This window comes from Theobroma cacao, chromosome 10 (assembly GCF_000208745.1).
Source record: "Theobroma cacao cultivar B97-61/B2 chromosome 10, Criollo_cocoa_genome_V2, whole genome shotgun sequence".
Lineage (NCBI taxonomy): Eukaryota > Viridiplantae > Streptophyta > Magnoliopsida > Malvales > Malvaceae > Theobroma > Theobroma cacao.
The window spans coordinates 5,675,524-5,698,029 of NC_030859.1; the positions used below are offsets into that span (position 1 = coordinate 5,675,524).

The window sequence follows — 22,506 nt, forward strand, 5'->3', positions numbered from 1 at the left end:
AAAAAACATGTTCGATGTGGTACTTAAGCTTTCAATCCGTCTGTTAGTATGTCACAACATTTCATATTATGAAAACGATATGATATAACAGATCATTCAGAATGTGTCATGTAATTAAATAAATGTCACGTCATTTCTTGGATTGATGGTTAGGGTAGACAGGAGAAATAATATCATTAGTTAAAAATTTTAAATTTTTTATTTTTTAAAATAAAAAATTAGAATTTGTTTTTGAAAATTTTAAAAAAATCTAAAAATTTTATAGCAAATATTTTTAGTTTTTGGAAATAATAGATAGAAAAATTAAAAAAATTTCCTCTTCTTTTTGTCAAAATTTTAAAATTCATTTTTTGAAAAGTATAAAAAATAAAAAAATTTAGAAAATACTTTTTATTTTTGAAAAATTAAAACAGAATTTATTTATTTTTTTGTTTGAGAAACAAAAACCAAAATTTTTTAAAAGAAAAAATAATTTTCCTTTTGTCTTCTCCTGCCTCTTCTTTCACACTCCTCTCCACGTCGCACCAACTGCTTTGAAGCTAGATCTGAGCAGCTGAGGCCCAAGCCGTCGCCGATTTGGCCGAATGCAACTTGTTAAGCTCAAAAAACGATATGAAAACAGTCGTTTTTGACTTGAAACAAACAAGCCTTATCGATGTTGGATTGGATCTCGACTAGCCACATGCACTCAAATATTGGTCCAATTCAGGACTAAATTAAACTATTAAAGCATGAAGGAGAAAAGGGAGGGAAGGGAAGAAAGAAAATGGTTTTAATTTTTTGTTTTCAATTTTTTAAAATTTAAATTTCAAGTTTTTTAACAAATAAGACAATACCACAAGTTCATCCAAATCCTGGATATGGAGAGTGATGTGATTTTGATTTAATCACATGACATGTTTTTTTTGAAATTGAGAGAAAGGGATTTAAATTTTATTTTTTGAATAAAAAAATTATATACCAATCAATAAATTAAATACTCAAGTACTATATGACATGTTTTAATTGATCCATGACATGTTATAAGATTTTCTTAACAATGTTAGATATTTGAAACATACTTAAAATTTGAGAATCACATTGCATATCATTTTAGTACAAATATCACATTAAATTAATGTCGTAAGCTTAAAATGTGAATTATATATTTATGTGGTTTATAATTTATATAAGTGACACCTCAATAATAATTTGTAATGTTTAATCATGAGGTAAAAAACCAAAAAAGAAATTACTTTCTCTCAAGAGAGAGACTCTCTTCCACGCGTGTCTACCAAAACCCATCTCTCCTAGCAGCGTTGTGGCCTAAAATTTGTGTGGGCAGCCTGAGGTTCCGTTAAATTAAATATTATAAAGGTAGTGCTGACATTAATCTTTCCACTTGCGGGCATTGTGTTGTTGCTCCCTGCTTCTTCATTCCCTTGCAGTCCCCTTATCTTCGGCACTCTCATTGTTTCTGCATATGCGTATTATCAATCACATGAGAATACCTACTAGCCAGTAACCCTAACCATATAATCTATTTTGCAACATCGGTACCGCAAGAGTCTTGACTTGCCTAGTAGAGAGACTCAAGATAGGATACGAACGTCGTTTAAATAAAGAATTATCATCAAGGTTCTATAAGAAATTTTTAAAAAATTTTGAAATACGCACTTGAGCTGAAGATTAATTTTATCAATGTATTTATTATACAATGATCAACGTATAAAATTTTTTATATTTACTTTTATTTATTTAAAAAATAATATTTTATAATAAATCTAATATTGTTAATATATTAAATATATTATAATAAAATATTTTAATTTTTTTAAGTTTTGATGGAAATTATACGAAAGTTTATTAGTTTTCAAGATGGACACTCCATCTCAAGACTACAAACACCTTTAACATAAATAATAAAAAGACTAAAATACTCTTTTTATTAATTTAAAAAATTATTATTATATTTTTTATAAACAAAAACCCAACTCTCTAAGAAAGGGGAGCATCGGTGCTCCCCTTGCGAGCCCAATCGATGTTTCCAATGGGGGAGTTTTTAAAAAATTAATAAAAAAATAATATAATTGTATAATTATAATTATAAAAATTAATAAAAAAATAAAATTATTTTTTTATTCTTATTACGTTAATAAGTTGATAAAAATATTAATAAGTGACTAACGAAACTCACGTGTCTAATAAAAACTATTTTTTAAATAAAATACTTATTTTAAAAATTAATATAATTTCAATCAAAATTTAAAAATTAAAACATTTTACCTAATATATTATAGTACCTTTAGAAGTATTGGGTCTAACATGTGACTTTAGCTCCCTCTTCCACCTCGCATATATAATTACAAGAAAAACCTATATAATGATTGGCTATAAAATGATATTGATGGAAACCCAAAATTACTGTTGTATCACTTATGTCATATCTGACAATTTCAGATCTCGAAAAAGGATATTTCCTTCCGGGGAAGTGGACCCTTAGAATGCTTAAGACTGTGTGTTCATTTTATTCGGTCCTAATCTTGGACTTCCAGCAAAATGGACCTCAATCTTATCATAAACTTTATTTTATTATTATTCTCCAACCTCAACTATATATTTGAAAAATATTATTAAAAATCAAATTGAACATATCATTGCAAATCTAAGCATATATAGATGTATTTATTCTTGTGCTTTAAATAGCCGCATATGTAAAAGTAACAATTCTCTTTCCATCAAATGTTTACCACCTTTATACCTCAAGTAACACTGGGTCTCATCTCTTCTTTATTCAGTCAAAATTAGGATGCTAAGAATCGCTTATGTTATAAGCTCTCTTCCCAACCCACCTTTTCCCTTGTTATTAATTCTTAATTAAAACTTGATTCATGAGATTGATAGACTAATTTTCTTCATTATAGTCTAATTTTACTATGACTTCCCTATTAAGTTATGAAAATTTAAGCTAAGATAGACTAATAAAAAGGAACTAATGAGATCACGTTGACTCCATTAGTGACTGACAATTTATTCATCTTAACAATATGGTATTTAATTTTCAAAGATCTATAATGTTTTTACTCGGAATTTAATGTGAAAAAGAAAGAAGAGCATACCAAAATTATGCACGTAGAGAAGTCATTTTCGTAATTATCAGATCTTCAGATAGTATAATATTATTTCATTATTTTCATACACTGCAAAGGGGCCAGTACATGTACATTCCATGTATTTACTATTATATATACTTTTTATAATAATTATTTCTGCTGCCATTATTACACAGATTGTGTATCTCTTACTCCACCATGGACCCCAGGCTTCATCAATTCAATACCACTGCTTTTTGTCTTCCCTACCTGCCCAAAAATTAATTTATTTAATGAAAAAAAGAAAAATGAAGTACAAGAAAAGAATATTTCTCATCTTCTATATATATATATATATATATTTGAAAAGTTCTATATATATTGTTTAAATATCAAAATAATTATTTTTAAAAAAGTTCATTAACAATTTTTTTATTTGATTCAAATACTAGGATTCAAATTAAAAACTTCATTTAGAGTATTAATTTTAAAAGATTGAGTGTTTTCTTTTTTTTGCCACGAAAGGAAAACACAATATAGTGGTAGTGGCAATGGTATGAATTCGCTTTGATTAAATCAATATGGGACTAAGAGATGAGCTTGAGAATCTAAGTTGTGGGGAAAAAGGCAACTGAGGACCACATTTTAGTTTCACGTACAATTGCAGAAAAATATATGGTTAATAATATATGTGAAACATTAATTTCACCTTGTTGAAGCTGGTGGTCTTTTCATGGCGGCTTTCAAACTTGCTGATTTCAGGGATAACATCTTTTTCTTTTAGTTTGAAATTAAATTTTCAAATTATTTTTTACTTTCAAAGCCATAGTTTTTGTTGCTAACATATCAGTATTTACAATGTTTAGAGGATTTTCTCTTACAATACTTGAAAAAACTCTTAAATTATTTAAAAAAATTTAAATAATTTTTTATTTTTTTATTACATTCAATCAAGTTTATGTATTTTTTATTTTAAATTAAATAAGTTCTTATAACTAACAGTTGATTAAGTCATTAAACAAAACATCACTTGTCATTTGTTGCCTATATGATGATGACGTGAATGGTGAAAATACCATATGGTTAGTCTTCATGTCACATCATTATCATTATGACATGTCAGTACCATTTGATATAAAATGACAAATGATATTTTGATTAATAACAATTAATCAACCATTAATTATAAGAGTTTATTTGACTTAAAATAAAAGTGTAAAAATTTGATTATATGTAATAAAAGAATAAAAATTTATTTAAAATTTTAAAATAATTTAGAGATTTTTTTAAGTATTATGTTTTTTTTTTTTGAGAAATTAGATATTGTAACCTCATTTAATTAGCATTTTCCACATTGAATCAGCAAAGAGACCAACTATTCATTGATTTCCTTCAATTATATAAAATTTAAAGCATCGATCTTACTCATGCTTGTTTTATCTACATTGAATCATCATATTTATATTTGCATTATTTACATAATGACAAAGTTTACAACCAAGAAGCTAGTATATAATTAAATTGTGGCAATTATTTTAGTAAAAATAAGAAAATAAAGTGTTGGACATAATTTTCTAATTGTACTAGTTGGTCCCATAAATTGCTTGATTGATTTTTCTTTGGACAAAAAAATATAATTGATTTATTTTTTAATGCAAAATGATTTAAGTGTATTTTTGAGTGAGTTATTTATTCAAAAAATACATAAAATACAAGACCATTTTCTTCTTAAATAGTTTTGGCTCCCTAATTTAAAACTTTTATTTAGAAGTTGATCACAATCCATGTTAATGACTTTTAAATCCAAATTAATATAATAAAACATGGCAATTGATTTATGGTTTATCTTTGTATTTTTATGTTTACATGGAGTCAGATGATGAGGTATAAAGATGCTGATGAAGACCCCTTGTGGGCATGGGCGGACCCATGTTGGAAGGAATGGTGTCACATGACACCACTCACTTCTTAAAATATTTTAATTTTTATACAATTTATTTAAGATTCAAAGTAGTTAATATACTAATGAACTCATTTTTTTTTACAATTTTATAGGAAGTGGGGTCAGAGACTCCCAATAAAGTGATTTATCAAAACATAATTTATGTATTAATATTTAAATATTATAAGGAAAGACAAAATTTTTCTTCTATAATTTAAGATTTTGTTGAAAAAGTTAAAACCTAAACTATTCTCTCTATCTAAAAATTCAATTCCTCCCCCTTCTTGATCCTTGGATTGTGTTTTTCATTCTTTCAAAGCAACTCATCTAGGCTTTCAATTGTAAGTAATTTTCAACCTAACTTAAGTTTTTAAATACTTCATGTCTAAATATTTTTTTGATTAGTTTGATAATTTGGGTTCATAATTATAATCTAGCTAATAGAAAATAATATTACATATCAAATAATATCTTAAAATTGTGAATCTTTCTTTTTTGATTTGTTTTGTAAATATACTATTTGATTATTTGATTTTTGTATTTAACTTTATGTGGTTTGTGAATGCTTATATTTAGTTTTGATCAATAAATAGAAAATTATCATATTGCTAGTTACTAAACCTGATAAATATTTTATTTAATTTTAATATTTTAATTTATACTAATAAATAGTAATTTTTAACCAGTTTTATAATTTTAGATAAATAAGTCATGGAAAGATATTTCAAAAGAAAAGAAATTGTACAAAAGACTTAAATCCCAGATAATAACAATAAAATTCTACTAATGATGATACTCAACAATATTTTTCGTGTTAAAATTGATCTGAGTACTCTCCCAACAAATTCTAAATCGAGGAAAACGATTTTTAAATCTGACACCACTTATAAAAATTCCTGAGTCTGCCCCTACTTGTGGGGATATCCAAGTTATTAGAATTTTAGATTTTAGTTTAAATTTTTAAACTTGAATTGATAATGAATTTTTATATACAACAAAGAAAAGATATTAGTAAAGATTTTATTTTTTTAAAAAAAATGTAAAAACTCATTAGATTTATATATATCACATAACATGATATGATCATTTTATCAAAAGTTGAACATTACATCTTCAAATTAAAATTTTCACACTTAACTATTGGAGTATGCTAGACTTACAGCTCATCAAGCTCAACTCAAGTTGGATCAGGATAGGTTTTTTTTACTCGGACCAACTTAGTTCGAGATATCATTTTACCAATAAAAATTTTTATTTAATTTTAATTTAATATAAGAAATATCTTTTTTTAATATTTTAATAATAAATTTAATTTAAATTGAGCTGAGTTTAAACTCATACTTAATTTTTAGAGACATCAATCAAGCTTGACCTCAACCCTGCCTGATCCGATCTATAGATACCTCTAGAGTATCCTTTTGTAAAATATCATAAAAAATCATTTTAAAGGTCTTTCCCAGAAAAATATGATCTGAATGATGATGCTTTCCCTCCTTGTCTTTGAACAAAAAATGAATTAAAAATTGTGTATATATTAGAAAAATCAGATTTGAATTTATCTTGGCTAAACAAAATAAACTACTTATAATTAATGAGAAAGGAGAAAAAAACAGATCCATGGTAATTAGAAAATTAATTTGTTGATGTTTAAGAAGATTTGGGAATTGATGGTTGACAAGTGGTGACTCAGCAGTACTTTGTGTATTTGTCAGTAAAATCCTACGAAGGCAGAAATTTTGGTGGTAACAAGAAATCAATGCTTTTTTTTTTTATCACAAGAGACAAAACAATTGCATATGACATTAGCACATTGGACCATTCCACTTTCTCTCTCTTTCTTCTTCACTTTCTCTCACTTTCTCGAGGAAAATCATCTCCGAGAAGTTAAAATCTTACGTCTTAGCAGATCCCAAAGCCGTATCAATCACTCAAAGTTTGTCACATGTCAAACAAACAACACCCAAAACACGAATCAACCATTTTTAACCAACAAGTAATATAATAAGAATAATAGCAATAATTTATTAGAAGCTTAATTTAAATCTTGCTGGGTTGTTTTTCAAACTTGAACAACCAACCCACCTCATCTAACCTACTCAAAAACGTCATACTTTTCAAGAACAAGTTTTGGATCCTATTCCTTTCTCTTTTCAATCTTGAAACCCATGGCGGAAATGTTTCTGGAATTCACAGGTATATATGTTAGCAGAGAATAGAAACAAACCTTGAGAAGTTGGATTCAAATTCAAAAGAAAGGAAAAGAAAAAGACGATGTCGAAAACAATTCATTCAAATAAAAGAAAAGGAATAGACATTTAAGGATCGAGATCCAAAAATATTGTCTGCAAGTTACAGACTTATATAAGCTTTTGAATCATAGTGGCAGATTGGCGTGTAATTTCAATTCAATATACAAAAGAAAAAAATAATAATAATAGTAATGAAACACCGGCACAAATGATAAAAGTTAGAAAAAGCTGGTGTATTTTCATGTACATGGGCACCTTCTCTTTGAGCTATCAAAACCAGCTTTGAGATACGCCTCAACTTCTTCCCTGTTAACGATCTCGAAGAATTGAAGCTGATCAGACAGCTTTCTTTTGCATGAAAAAGTTCTCCTCTTAGGTTTCTTTGGTGCTGGTGGACATTTCAGAGCAGCTGGGATCTTGCTTTCTTCCGAGGTTGGCGTCGTACACTCGTTGCTGCTGTCTTGATTGTTGTTTTCTTGTTGAATTACGGCACCACTCCCATTGGAAGATTGAATCTTGAGTTGGGGTAGTTTTATTTTGGTCAAATCCTGGAACAATTCGAGATCTGTAGACATTGCTAAAGAAGGAAAAAAGAAACCACCCCAGAACCAGAAATGAAGCTAGGAAAAATGGGATTTTCTTGTTCTGTTTGAATAATAATGGGTGGCCAAGGCCAAGGCCAAGGGAAGGAAAAAGAAGACGTGTAAGGGAAGGTAAGAGAAAGGTTGGGGAAGAGGAAGGAGGGGTGTTGGATTCTTTTATATTCTCCTATGAAGAGTTACTGTTTGTTATCTTTGATAGGAAAAATGAGTTGGAAGGCTCTTATTTTTTTTTTGGCAACATCACATGGAATAGTACTATTGCATTTGCATATCTTTTTGTGTGAAAAACTGTCTGTTTAAGCTGGCCTTGTTGATGAGTTGGGTTTGGGGACTTTGGGTGAGACTTGCTTTTTAGGCTTTTACCTTATTTCTTAGAGCTGTGGGGAGGAAGATTTTGCTTTGGCTTTTTATAGAAACATGTTATTAAGACTTTGCTTTATGCAGTGTACTCTTTTCGGATCTGTCTATAGGTTAAGAATCTTACTTTTCCTATTTTATTTATCTATTTATTATTTACCTTTTCTTATCAACACCACTTATTGTTCTTTTGAAAGATAAACACCTACTTATTATTAAGATGAACAATTTTATCAATTAATCAATTTGTTGTTGATTAAATGTTGAATTTTGATCTTTCAATAATTTCTTTAGAATATATAAATTAATAAAATAGGTGTACGAATTGAATATGAAAGATATACATATATATATATATATTTCCATTCCTTTTAACTAGTTTTGGGAGATCAATACACGACCTATTTCAACAACCGTACAAAATTGTCCATGAATTGCCGCGTGGCAGAGTTTATGAAACCAACATTTTGAGATCAGACTCGGAATAAGACCCAACTTGTGTTTTGTTTTTTTTTTTTTTCCACTTAAGCGGATTTCAACTTGTGGAACGTAAAACTTAAGTTGGAGACAAAAGGTGGAAACTATCTATTGTGTCTTCCGTACTCACCCACGCTCTTTCAAGGAGCGTGTAAAACACACTCTTAACATTCTAGATATCTTATGTTTCTTTTTATTATTTCCCCTTCACGTAATACTAGTCTGACTCTCCTTAAGCCTTTTTTTTTACATTATTTTATTTTTAAAATTCACAAACCTAATATTTAATTAATAATGTCAAATTTTTATTTAAGACCTACATGCATGTATATATACATATATATTTATATATACACAGAGAGAGAACATGTATATATAAATTTTTTTATATTTATTAATGTTTAAATTACAAAACAATTATTTAAATATTTTAACACAATGATAGATGCATGTATGTGATGCTTATAACAAGACATGTCCATATCTCCTTTCCTTAATAAAAACAAAAGATTCATAATTAACAAAAATTGTTATCAAGAAAATTGGAAGTTTTCATTTGGACAAAAGAAAAACTAAAAAAAAAATGGATAATGTCCTCAACATTTTTTTTACCTTGTAAACTTTACTACATGGATGAATCTTTCTTGACTATACATATTTTCAACTTATTATTGTATTGATTCCCAAAATTAAATAAAAAAAAAAAAGATATCATTACATAGAGGAAGAAAGAAGCATTGGAGTAGCTGCCATTAAAACATACTCCTAGGGGTTAGGAATTCTATATCCCATCATTGGGATCCTACCAATAGTAAAAAAATAGACAAAAGGATATCTTGTTATTAACCTTATGCATATATGGTAGAGATTAGACAAATTACAGTATAAAATAATATTGTTATTAATTTAGTACTTTTCTTGAAAAGTCAATGCAAAATTTGCATGCACTATATTCTAAAATAGCATAGACAGTTTTACCTTAGGTCCAAACAAATTTATTTCATGTATATAGTGATTTTCTGCTTTATTTCCTTGCCAAATTGATAATGATGATTAATTTTTTATTAGTAAAAAAATTAATATTGTCAAGCACCTCTATTCAAAAAGTTCTATACTTATTTTTTTTCTAGTAAATGTGATAAGGAAAGATAAAAACTGTTTTACCATTTTTTTTTATTTCAGATTTAATATTTTGTGTCATTTTAAATATATGTTATGCCAGGTAATTTTTTAGTTATAACAAGTTTATATATGACATGAATATTGGATATCATTAATTTGAGTTTGTAATTACTATTCATCTACCTATTTAATTTTCATAGTAATTGTCTTCCCTGGCATTTTGCAAGGAGTGACATCCAAATGGTACGTTTCAATCTCATTATTGATTAATCCACCCTACTTCTTTAAAAGCCTTAATCATCATGTTAAATATTAGTTAAATCCAATCTTTCACACAAATAGAAAAAAATATAGAAAAAAAGAGCAGATAAACACTCATTTCTCAATATTCACTTGAACTCTATTATTTTCTTTTTTCTTTCTTACCAAAAAATAAAAATAAAAAATATATAAATATTTGATTCAATGATAAGCGTATACATCTTAATTTGAATTATTTTTCATACAGATACTTAATAAAAAAAATGAAGAAAAGAAAACGACTTGTCTTTTAGCTATCTCTCTCCCCCCTATTTATTTGGCATAGGATACCATGTTAGAGCCTTGAATACTCTTATCTAACCAGATCCCTTCCTTCAGTATTTTAATGGAAATTTGTTGGATTTGGTTTCACCAAATACCAACTCATCTTCACAAAAAAAAAAAAAAAATGAATCTTTCCACGTGAAAACTGTCTGTTTCTGCTTACTCAAGTTAGCCTCTCACTTGCATGGTTTTCACTACTTAATCCCCTTTGCTTTTCGTCTCTTTTCCAAAAGGTAAACCATTGGATTATATTCCTTAAAACAAAACATTACTGATATAATGCCTTTGTTAATCCAATCTAAAGCTGCTAAACTACTATCTTTTTTTTTCTTTTGTTGTGATGGGATTGGGGTTTTGCTTGTCATTTTCCCTTACTTTTTTTGAGTCATTTTCGTAAGCTGTGATGAACAATCATTTTTACCCATAGTTCAGTGAAAAAAATAAAATAAAACCTTGATGATATCAAAGTCAATGGATCAAAAACCCTTTTGCAGGTTCTTCATGAGCTAATAAAACCAGACAACAACATTCCAAACCTTACCCTGTTAACCTTCCACTTTATTCTTTGTGTCAAGCTTGTTTAAGAATTTTTAACCTTTTCCCTTCTTTTTTATATTCTTTTCTTCTATGATACTATGATCAGATATCAGATATCAGATATCAGATAAGAAGAGTTCACAACAAGCCTTGTTTTAAGGGTCTTCTTTTATTATTGTTGTTGTTTAGTAAAAGAAATAACAAAACCCAATCAGCTAAGAAAGAGTAGAAAGGAAGGAAGAAAATCATATGGATTTCCAGGACTTGGAAAGGTGTTTTGACTGGAATTTATAGAAGCAACTTAAGTACTGTACGAGCTGTTTTTTTCTTACTCCAACCTAAGAAACTTAAAAGATATTAAAACATAGGAGAAATTTTTTTTTAACCCTTAAAAATAACGTATTTTTATAAACAAGCCTCTAGATAATTTTAATTGTTTTTAGACACGAGAATAGATTTTGAAACAAAAATGCCCTTAATGAGCCATCTCAATTGACGCGCACTCTCAAACAGATAAATAATGAGAAAATAAATATACAAAAAATTTACGAACATCTAATTTTGTGCAAAACATCTATTTTTTTTTCGCGAAGCTTGTGCAAAACAAAATAATGTTGCATGAGATGGTTTTTCAGAGATTTGGGACATGACATTCAGATAATAAGAGAAGAGTGATATTAAACCGAACGAGGAACCAGTCGTGATGAATTGAAAGCTTGGTGAATGATGTGAAACTAGAAATCCCTGATACAGTGGTGAATCGAAAGGAGAAAGATGTGAATCCAAAGCACAAAATGGTCGTGCTACAGCAAGCCATATGTGAGACAGTTGTGGCAGGGCAAGGTTTAGAGTTTGTGAAAAGGTATGTTGGGAATGTGTGACACGACATGGTGGGAATGTGTGACACGGTAGGGTTTAGAGTTTGTGACATGACATGGTTGGAATGTGTGACACGACTGTGACACGGCAAGGTTTAGAGTTTGTAACATGCCATGGTGGGAATGTGTGACATGACTGTGACACGTTAACGTTTAGAGTTTGTGACATGCCATGGAGGGAATCTGTAACACTCCATTTCCCAATAATTTGTGAACGGTTGTGACAAGTAGTGGGTAAACTGCTTTTTGGATTTTTAGCGTGTCACGACATTGGTTATTTTAGGGTAGTTCGTGTAACGAGTTAGTAATTACACTAATTGGCGTGTCACACGCCATAGGTATTTTAGGCCAGTTTGTGTAAGGACACAATAATTATAGTGATTGGCGTGTCAGCGTTGGCGTGATACAACATTTTAAGTTATATGCATGACGTGTTACAACATTTTACGTTATATGCATGGCGTGTTACCACATTTTACGTTATATGCATGGCGTGTTACCACATTTTACGTTATATGCATGACGTGTTATAATATTTTACATTATATGCATGGCATGTTCCCACATTTTACGTTATATGCATGACGTGTTACAACATTTTACGTTACAACATTTTATGGTATATGCATTGTGTGTTACAACATTTTACGTTATATGCATGACGTGTTACCACATATTACGTTATATGCATGGCGTGTTACAACAATTTACGTTATATGCATGGCGTGTTACCACATTTTACGTTATATGCATGGCGTGTTACCACATTATGGGTTAACTCACTCGTGCATGTGTGCCATGTTTTGCAGATGCAATCCAGACAGTATGAAGATCTTGACAGTTTGCTTATTGTGCAAAGAGAGAAGTGGTCGTTCAATGTCACTATTAACACCCACTGTAAGTGGTCGCAACTGCATTACATCAACAAGACCCTTCAAGAGAAAGAGAAGTATGATGCAGTGAAGCGTACCTGCTTCGGAATGCTACTGGATGTATATCCGCAAGGGTACTTCTTCGCTGGTCTTCTGCAGAACATCATGATCCATTAAATCACTGTGACAGATTCAATGGAGCATGAGCTATGGTTTGTCATTGGGAAAAGCAAGGTACGCATATCAAAGCAGGAGTTTTGCCTTATCACTGGACTGAAGTTTCATCGAATGCCAGATGTGTTCACACGACTGTACAAGGTTGTTACAGAAAAAATTTATGCGCAATATTGGAACAGGCAGTAGAGCGTTAAGCTATAAGCCTTGCTTGATATGTTCCGTGGAGGCAACTTTGAGCCACAGGGAGATGCGACCAAGATGGCACTCATCTTGATCGCGAATAAAATTTTATTTGGTCAAGACTACTGTAGACGGGTGATGCCTTGGCTTTTTGTCTTTGGTGGAGGACATCGACGCTTAGAATGTCTTCCCATAGGTCACTACGTTTGGAAGCTGACCTTGGACTACCTTTTGAAGGGGTTCGAAGTGCCTTCCTCGAACGTGCAGAAGGATCATTTACAGTAGAACATTTATGGATTCGCGTGGGTGATACAGGTACTGTCACGTAACATTTTTCATTTTCTTTTTGACATAATAATTTATGGTTGCAATCGTTTATCATTTACGATCTGATAATAGTTACATTTGACTTGCAGTTCTGGGCAATGGAGGCAATTCTAGCCTTACGAAAGATAGTTGCCCCCTCTGCTCCGAAGGACGTCTACTTATGCATGTGCAGATGGCAATGCAACCAAAAGCTAAAAAACTTTAACAAGGCAGTTGAGATGTTAAAGTCATCTTAGCAGGTGAGTGAACAACTACTAATTTCTACTGTGAATTTGTATAATAATTTTCCTTAAAATATAATCGCAGTCCCTATTTTGCAGTTGTGGGCAGTAGAGACCTTGGAGCCCACCCCAGATAAGGCCAGCCGAGATTATTTTGTGGACATTGATGTCCCGTTATCTGAGGGCCACCAATATGTGCCAATAAGGCACATGGAGGATCTGGTGGACTAGGGCTTAGGTGCGAGGGAAAAGAGGAGAAACTTGAAGCACAAAAGAGCCACTAGTTCCATGAAACGGAGGCACACCGCGACAACTGTCATCGATGAGCTGTCGGTCCCCAAGTTGATAAAGGAAGGCGATGACCGTGGCAATGGCAGTGAAGAGCCGATAAGGACGATTCTAAAGGTTTGTGTTCAACAATTCCATATGTGATTATCGAATAACATATCTGTGTTTGCAGTTAGACCATGCAACGACAATTCCACAACCATCGATAGGTTCTCCTTAGACTCACAATGCTAACGAGGAGTCAGTAAGGACGGTTATAACGGTTTGTGTTCAACAATTCCATATGTGATTATTGAATAACATATCTGTGTTTACAGTTGGACCATGCAACGATAGCTCCTCAACCACTGAGAGGTCCTCCTTAGACGTATAGTGCTAACGACCTGTTGGTAAGATCGGTTCTAACAGTTTATGTTCAACATTTCCACATTTGTTTATCGAGTAACACATTAATTTTTGTTATTGTAGTTGAGGGAGGCAACCATAGCTCCTTAACCACCAATCGGTCCTACTCAACCGCAAAGTGGTAACGAGCCACCGGTAGGGATATGAAAGTTCTAACGGGTAATGTTTAACAATTCTATATATGATTATTGAATAATACAGTAATATATGTTATTGTAGTTGACCCATTCGACAAGAGTAAATGACGAAGTAGTCACGAAGCATTAGCTGCGACGGATCATGCATCGGTATAAAAAAGACATGTTGGAGCTGAAGGCTTCAATTCAATCATTGAATTTAGCGATGCAAACGTTTGAGGACTGTGTCATTGCTCAGATTTTAAATGGCCTGAAATCACAGGTATGTTATTCTAGCTTCACTCATATATTGGTCATTTACATTTAGTAGGTGTAGTTCTATTTTTTGTTCTCGATTTATGGTTTGTGGTATTATACGAGCTAACGGATTTTCCCATTTGTCTCATTCTGTAGGGCGATCCTTCATCTCACGGTGCTGGTGAGGACCACTTTGATGCTGATGATGGGCACCATGATGAACCTGGTGTGCACATTCACAATTACGCTGCTGGTGCTGACAGAGACCCTATTCTTGAGGTCGATCCGGTTATCATTGCATCTGCGGGAGGGGAAAGGGACCTTCACTCAGTCGTGGGTGAAGGAGAGTATCTTCCTCAAGCCGATGCATTAGTGGAGGCAGTAGCAGGAAGGGACCATCTTCCTCAGAGCACTCTTGAAGCCAGCGGCTCATGGTTGTCGTCACTAGAGTCATCTGATGTCCATCATCGTGCAGCACAAATTTAAGACCCAACTGAGCGGGCATAGGTGAAAATGGCGAGCAAATACAGGGCAAGCCCATATGTCGACCCCTCAGTGAGCCGTCAGGATGTAAAGAGCACAACGATTGAAGCGTACAAAGCTTTCAAGAAAGACGAGTGCGCGAGGTAAGCTCATAAATAACATTGCAAATATTGTTTTTTAATGAAACATTAATCCACCATGGCTTTTCAAACTCATTTTGTTACATATGCAGGCGTAACGTCGAGATCTTAGGGGATCAAGGGGTTGAATTTTTCATAACATTAGAGGATCCCAAAGAAGAAATGACTAGTGAACATATAGATGCATGCCTCAAGGTACTTTGTAAGTGGATGACAGGGCTGAAGCCGAAGCTGTACACTACCCGTGCATGCGTGGTTGACACGATATTCTTCGTAAGTATATTTGAAAATTTTTCAATTTTGAAAATACTAAGTTTTTGATTGCATTAAATGTAAGCTAATGTATACATGCTTCACAGGACACCATCCATATGCTACACACCTTATATCCAATTGAAGATGCTGGGTCGACTATGGAAATTCCAAATGAGTTATGGGCGTACGTGAAGGGTGAGAAGCCGACATACAGCAAAAAATGGGAAGATGTCAATTTCATCTTCACGCCTTGTAATGTGGGTGGGCATTTGGTGGTAGCGAAGATCGACTTGGTGAGGTGGACGATCAAGGTGGTGGAGTCCGCAAGAACTTTGGATGTTAAGGATAACGGAGTGCGAGCGGCTCAGATGACATCCCTTACAATAATTATGCTAATCATCTGCCACCGGTTATTTCAACAAAACATGCCGGAAGACATGAGATTTGATGCCGATGCCATTAGAAATTCATTTTCCAAAAGCTAAAGTGCATCGGCAGAATGATAGTGTCAGCTGCGATATGTTCATGATAGGGTACATTGATTCTATTTTACAATCGAAATCGATCAGAGTTTAACAGAATACGATTGCAAATATGTGTCTCCAATACGCTTTAGAAATTTTTTCCAACAGTTGTGAGAGCGAACCCTGAACATATTGGCCCTTTTCTATACATTTTTTGTATATACAATTAATTTTATTAATTTTAATATTCATACATTTTATACATTACTTTTTCTTTCTTAATTCAAACATAGTGCCCTTAAATTATTTAATACTGTAATCACGTGGTGTGTCACCTAATTGGGGCATGGCGTGTCGCCCTTGAAAATTGGAACAAGTCAGCGTGTCACACCAAGTATCTGGTTCCACTTAGGATGTCACCACAAGTGGGGCGTGTCGTGTCACCTCACAATACAGCAAGAAGTCAACGTGTCACCACAGAAATCTGCATGCACTCAGCGTGTCAAGCCAACTATCTGCTTCCACTCAGCGTGTCACCATAAGATAGGACGTGCTGTGTCACCCCATAATACTGCAAGAAGTCAGCGTGTCACCACAAAAATCTGCATGCACTCAGCATGTCATGCCAAGTATCTACTTTCACTCAAAGTGTCACCACAAGATGAGGCGTGCCGTGTCACCCCACAATACTGTAAGAAGTCAGTGTGTCACCACAAAAATCTGCATGCACTCAGCGTGTCACGCCAACTATCTGCTTCCACTCAACGTGTCACCACAAGATGGGGCGTGCCGTGTCACCCCACAATACTGCAAGAAGTCAGCGTGTCACCACAAAAATCTGCATGCAGTCAGCGTGTCAAGCCAAGTATCTACTTCCACTCAAAGTGTCACCATAAGATGGGGCGTGCCGTGTCACCCCATGATAATGCAAAAAGTCAGCGTATCACCACAGAAATCTGCATGCACTCAGCATGTTAGCTTAGCATAATATATTTTTCAAGAATTTTCGTCCTTATATTTCAATTTTATTTTTAAAATATTTTAATTTAATAAACTTTAATTATGATGATTTGTAGATGAAATTTGATTGGATAATCCATAAATTTTTTAAATTTGTTTGGTCAAGTCATGTGTTTTAATCTTAAATTTCATATCATATGTTTTTTATTAGTCCAAAATTTTCTCTTTCTAGACTTGCATCCTTTGAAGTAAACTCCTTGGAACAATATTATTATTATTATTATTTTGTTAAGTGATTGGCTTAAAATTTTATATAGAGGTATTAATAAGATAAAATAAACGTTGTAATTAAAAAAATTATAAAAACAAATTGAATATGAAGATTTAGAAAGCTACTAAAGTTAGATGAATTAATTTTATATCTCTTAAGAGATTTGATTGTAAGAACATAAAAGGTTAAATCAAATGAAATAGAAAGGAATTAAATTAAATCATTAATTATTTAATACAAGTCATAATAAAATGTGAGAAAGGCGGTAACAGTATAAGGACTTTGTAAGTTTATTCAGTGCTCAAAACGACGGACAAAATGAAATGAATAATCAAATAATATATCTACAAAATTAATAAAAAAAAGAAAGACTCATCTACAAGAGGAAACTAACAAACACAAAATTCAAATATGAATGAATGTAAGATACTGCAAGAGCAAATTGTGACAAAGGTATTGCATATGGGTTACACATTTAGTTAGGCCGACAAGCTGTCTTCATCCACAAGACACCCTACATTTTCAGACATTGTCCTTTGTATTGGACAGTTGTTGCATGTGTGACCGATTTGTCTATAACTTGAACATGCTTTCAGTCGACACACTCGTGGAGGCGTCGACTAACTTGGAGATGGTGCCGAATTTGTGGATGGAACTGAAATGGTGATGGGCAATTATGTCTGTTATGGCCGTACCTCTTACATTATGAACATCTCTGTGCTCGACTGCCTTCACTGATCGATGGAATCCTTCTCCTCCTAAGTCTTCCCTCTTGGCCTCGCCAAGGTGGTGGCAAGATGACAATTTGTATCACATGATGGGGATGTCCCACTCACTAGGATGCCCTATCAGGCGAATAGACCCTGTGTAACCCTCCACCAAAACGGTTGTCTTATAGTAGTCAGCGTAGAATTCAATGGCTTCACGTTTGCATTTACTAAAATATACAATGAACTCAATGTTCAAGCACAATGTAAATACTATGTCAATTAGGGTTCAAATAAGAAATAAAGATATTCTGACCTTATTGCTGCAATGGCATGGCTACATGGCAGTAAATCTGTTTAAAACTCACAGCATGAACACGTCTTCGTGGACAGGTTTACAAGTCCGTCCATCTTCCAGTCTTTAACTTCGAACTCCACTTGATTGATGGGTTTAACCACTAAGAGATGTGCATCATTGAACCGTTTGCTCAACTGCTTGGAGACCCAAGGGCTGAGGGGCATGGTCACCTTGACGGCCTCTTCGTACCGATCATGGAACCAACACTGGAACATGTCTTTTATGAACTAGATCAAAACAATGATTGGCATTTGTCTTGCATGCTTCAAGCATAAGTTAACACATTTCGCAATGTTGAATGTCATCATTTGGTATCGCCTTGCTGGTGAACAGACACGTGCCCATCTCTCAAGACCTATTCTCATAAAGTTAGTGTGGGTTCCCGCGTGAATCTGCTTGAGCCGGTTCATATGTCTGTTGAAATCGAAAACCTTCTAGCAATCTCGAGCAAGGGTGAAAATCATAGAAACGTCGTTACGCTTGAACTTGTTTTTAAAGTTTTTCTTCAAGTGGTACCCGCATAAACCGTGGTGCTTCTGGGTATGCATTTTGGATTGCTTTCTTAATGCCGAGATGCTGATCAGAAATGAACATAGTGTTTTCAGAACAACCAACCGTATCACGCAACTTGCTAAGAAGCCACGTCCACGAGTCTTTGTCCTCAACATGGCCGATGCCAAACGCAGCTGGATATACGCACTCGTTCGCATCTTTGCATACAGTGACAAACAGAACACCCTTGAACCTGCCTTTCAGATGTGTCGCATCAATTACAATCATAGGACGCATTACATCCCTAAACCCTCGAATACAAGCCTCGTATGCCCAGAAACAATATTTGAATCTTTTTGCCTCATCAGTAGCTAGTGCGGTGACTGTACCAAGATTTTCTTATTCCAACATATAAAAATACGAGGGTAGTAGTTGAAATGACTCCTCTAGGGGATTGAAAACAAGCCTCTCCGCATACTCTTTCGCTTGCCAAGCCTTACCATATAGGCATTTCTGTCAAACCCTATTCTATAAAATAATTACGACGTCATTTACATGCTCAATAGAATATTTGCATATTTAGGAAGTTTGAGAAATCGTTAAAAGACGATATTGCCCCTAATGGTACCATTAAGTCGATTAAGCCTTGAACTAGTTCAAATAGGGATTTTAAGGTGAAATTCAAAATTTTACAGTCAAGGAATGACTTAAAATGGTGATTCGGAGTTTGAGGATTAATTTGGAGTCAAATCGAAACTTTCATTATTTATGAGCAAAATGGTAATTTTGCCACCTGAGGATAAAATTAAAATATTGGAAGAAGTTTTTGATCAAGATTGATCACATTTGACTCATTGGAGTATAATTTGAGGTTGATAAGTGAAAAAGTTATAATTTAGATATTTTTGGAGTATACGGGCAAAACAGTAATTTTACTGCCCCAAGGTCAAATCGGTAAATTTTCACCCCCGACAGTTGTCAAGACCAAGGGATTTTATTCATCATGGAAATGGATAAACATGAGAAATGTGTGGTGGAGAATTAAAGAATTAAAAGTCAAATATTTAAAATTTGAACCAATAAAGAAATGTCATGTGTCATGCTTTTATTATTTTATTATTTCTTTATAAAAAGGTATAAAAATCAGCCCATTTCTCCCATAGTGGTCGGCCAAACCAGAAGAGAAGAGAAACCAAGGAAGAACAAACCTTAGGTGGGAAAAATCAAAGAGAAAGTGTTGGAATTCAAGGATTTGATCAAGCAAAGGTAAAATTTCTTTGATTTTGCTAGTGATTTACCTTACCCATGCATTTTTCCTTAATTTCCATGGTTTAAAAACATGCTTTCATGGTGAATTCATGGCTGGTCAAAATGGGTATGGAGAGAGAATGATATTGGATTTGTTTGATTTTTAGGTATGTTAGTGTTTTTAGGTGATTAATGATGTGTAGCATGAAAACAAGTGAAGAAAACCACCAAAGGTTTGGTGTCCATCAATAGCCGAATTCTCTAAGTGAATAATGAGGAAGAATTGGATGTTATTCTAGGTGATTTGATTAAGAAATAATAGTTTTTGGTGTAGGAATTAATGAATTATGGAGAGAAAATTAAGTAGGAAAAATCACGGAGTTAGTGTGCCATTGTTGGTCGAAAGTTTCAAGAAGAAAAGTGAAGATAAATTTTGCCTAATTGTGTGTTAATTAGTTTGTGTTTGGTGAATTGAGGGATTGGAAAAGAAATGAAGCAAGTTGGAGTGAAATTGGACGCATTGGCAAATTTATCGGATAAAAAATCGACTTAGACCAATACTGGGTCTAGATGGCTACCCGTGCATTTTTCATTTCATATCACACATATATATCGAGCTTGAAATAGCTTATGACTATTAGACACAATTTAATTGGAATATGTGTCATGGATTATGGCTAGGTGGTGAGCCATTGGATACGGGTAAAGGACTGTACTCGCAGACTAAAAATAGGAGTATTTCTACTCCTAATACTGTAAGTGGACAATCTATCATCTTAAATATCTAGAGTAATTATACTTGTTTGATGCTTTTATTGAATGGTGAGTTTAAATTATAAAATATTATATTTTCTAATTAAAATATTTTTTTTTATAAAAATGATATTTATACTGGTTTTGAAATCAAATATTGTTTTGGGAAAATTGAGTATATGGAGACTATGTTGAATTTATGATTTTATATGTTATTGAAATTATGGCTTATGACACTATGGTAGCATGATGGCTAAATTTTTAGGGTTGACATGAAATATATGAACAGTTTTGGATTGGTCCCGATAGACTGGATTAAATTTTATTCGCCATATTATGCTACTGAAAATTTTATGGGTTTGGTGGTATATTAAACGGTCACTGCAGTGGTGGGGGTTTCCATGGATTGCCTATGAGAGGGGCACGGTAACCCAATTATATATTTACCTCCAGGGGGATGTTGGATGAAGTATCTCCTGAGGTAAGATTTGAGTGCACCTCACGTTCGGGCTACCACGTGAGAGTGAGACCCAGCTAACGCCAAGGAACGGCTGTGTGTCAGATGCAAAAACATGTTTATGGGTATGAGACATTTAACAGCCTTGGCGGTCTCAGTGGGATACCTTGACGAAGGTACCCGCGAGAATGATTCTGGCAGTGGCCAAGTTTAAGAAATTCATAAGCCGGGAAATTTTGATGAAAAGAAATTGTTTGGTATAGATTGAAACGAATTTTGCGTTATGAACATTATTGAGATATAACGTTTTTATTTTGTCTCCATCTACTCGGCTTTAGATGCTTTTGATGGTAATTGTTTACTCACTGAGATTATGTAATCTCACCCCTCTTCCTATTCATTTTTCAGGCTCAGGACAGTTTGTTGATAAGTGATTAAGACGAGAATTAATCTCGGAGTTGCATCTTAGAAAGTAAGAGTTCGTAGCCCTACACCTTCTTGGACAATTAGGGGCCCACGTATCACTGTAAATGAAATTTCATACTTTAATTATCTTTATTACTATATGAATAAATTTATTTTACTCTTACGCTACAAAAGTTATTTTAGGAAGACTTTGAAAATTTTGTATTTTAAGAAAATAGAATATTTTATTTAATGTTTTTATTATATTCAAATAGCTATAATTTTACTTTAAACGAATGTTTTAGACTTCAAAATTTAATTTAAATCATGAAATATGTGTTTCCACTTACATATTACATTTTTTACGGATTTCAAAATTTTCGAAAAAGAAAAGAAAAAAAAATAATGACTAAAATACCCTTGTGAGACAGAAATAAATTTTCATTGTTTTTGGATGGGAAAATGGTCCATATCGTTTCAAAACATGATTTTAGTTACTGTCGATCACAAGGGAGGTAAGAAAACTGATACGAAAGCCTTGTGAGGTTTCGATCAGGATTCGGGGTAAAGAATCTCTGACGAGACTTCACGACGGTTGTCACGAGCTCGATGGAAGTTCCGGGTTGTGACAATTTCAATCCCCACTGAACCCTCATCTCACCAATTATGTTCTTAGGTCTCAATGCTACTCCATTAGCATAAAGCTTGTGTGACATAAGTTCACCAATTATCTTTGCACTCGCGGTTGCAAATCGCCCTTGCAAACCATCGACAGTACACGTGTGTACTTTGTGGAATGTCCGAAATTGCCAATATTCTCCTCTTTCAAGTAACTTCGTTGCACGCACA

At 33.0% G+C, this 22,506-nt stretch overlaps 1 protein-coding gene across 1 annotated transcript; it reads right to left on the reverse strand.

Annotated features, from left to right (window-relative positions):
* On the reverse strand, window positions 7,148-7,837 carry LOC18586556 (cyclin-dependent protein kinase inhibitor SMR1). Its single transcript, XM_018128810.1, has 2 exons — window positions 7,518-7,837; window positions 7,148-7,193 (listed from the first exon to the last, which is right to left on the reverse strand). The coding sequence occupies exons 1-2, from the start codon at window positions 7,835-7,837 to the stop codon at window positions 7,148-7,150; spliced, it is 366 nt and encodes a 121-aa protein (XP_017984299.1).

What these genes read in the sequence shown, in the direction of transcription:
- LOC18586556 (XM_018128810.1), bottom strand. Translation starts at nt 7,837, where the DNA reads ATGTCTACAGATCTCGAATTGTTCCAGGATTTGACCAAAATAAAACTA. An exon ending in TTTGATAGCTCAAAGAGAAG is followed by an intron (nt 7,194 to 7,517) that starts GTGCCCATGTAC and finishes TGTGAATTCCAG; the next exon opens with AAACATTTCCGCCATGGGTT.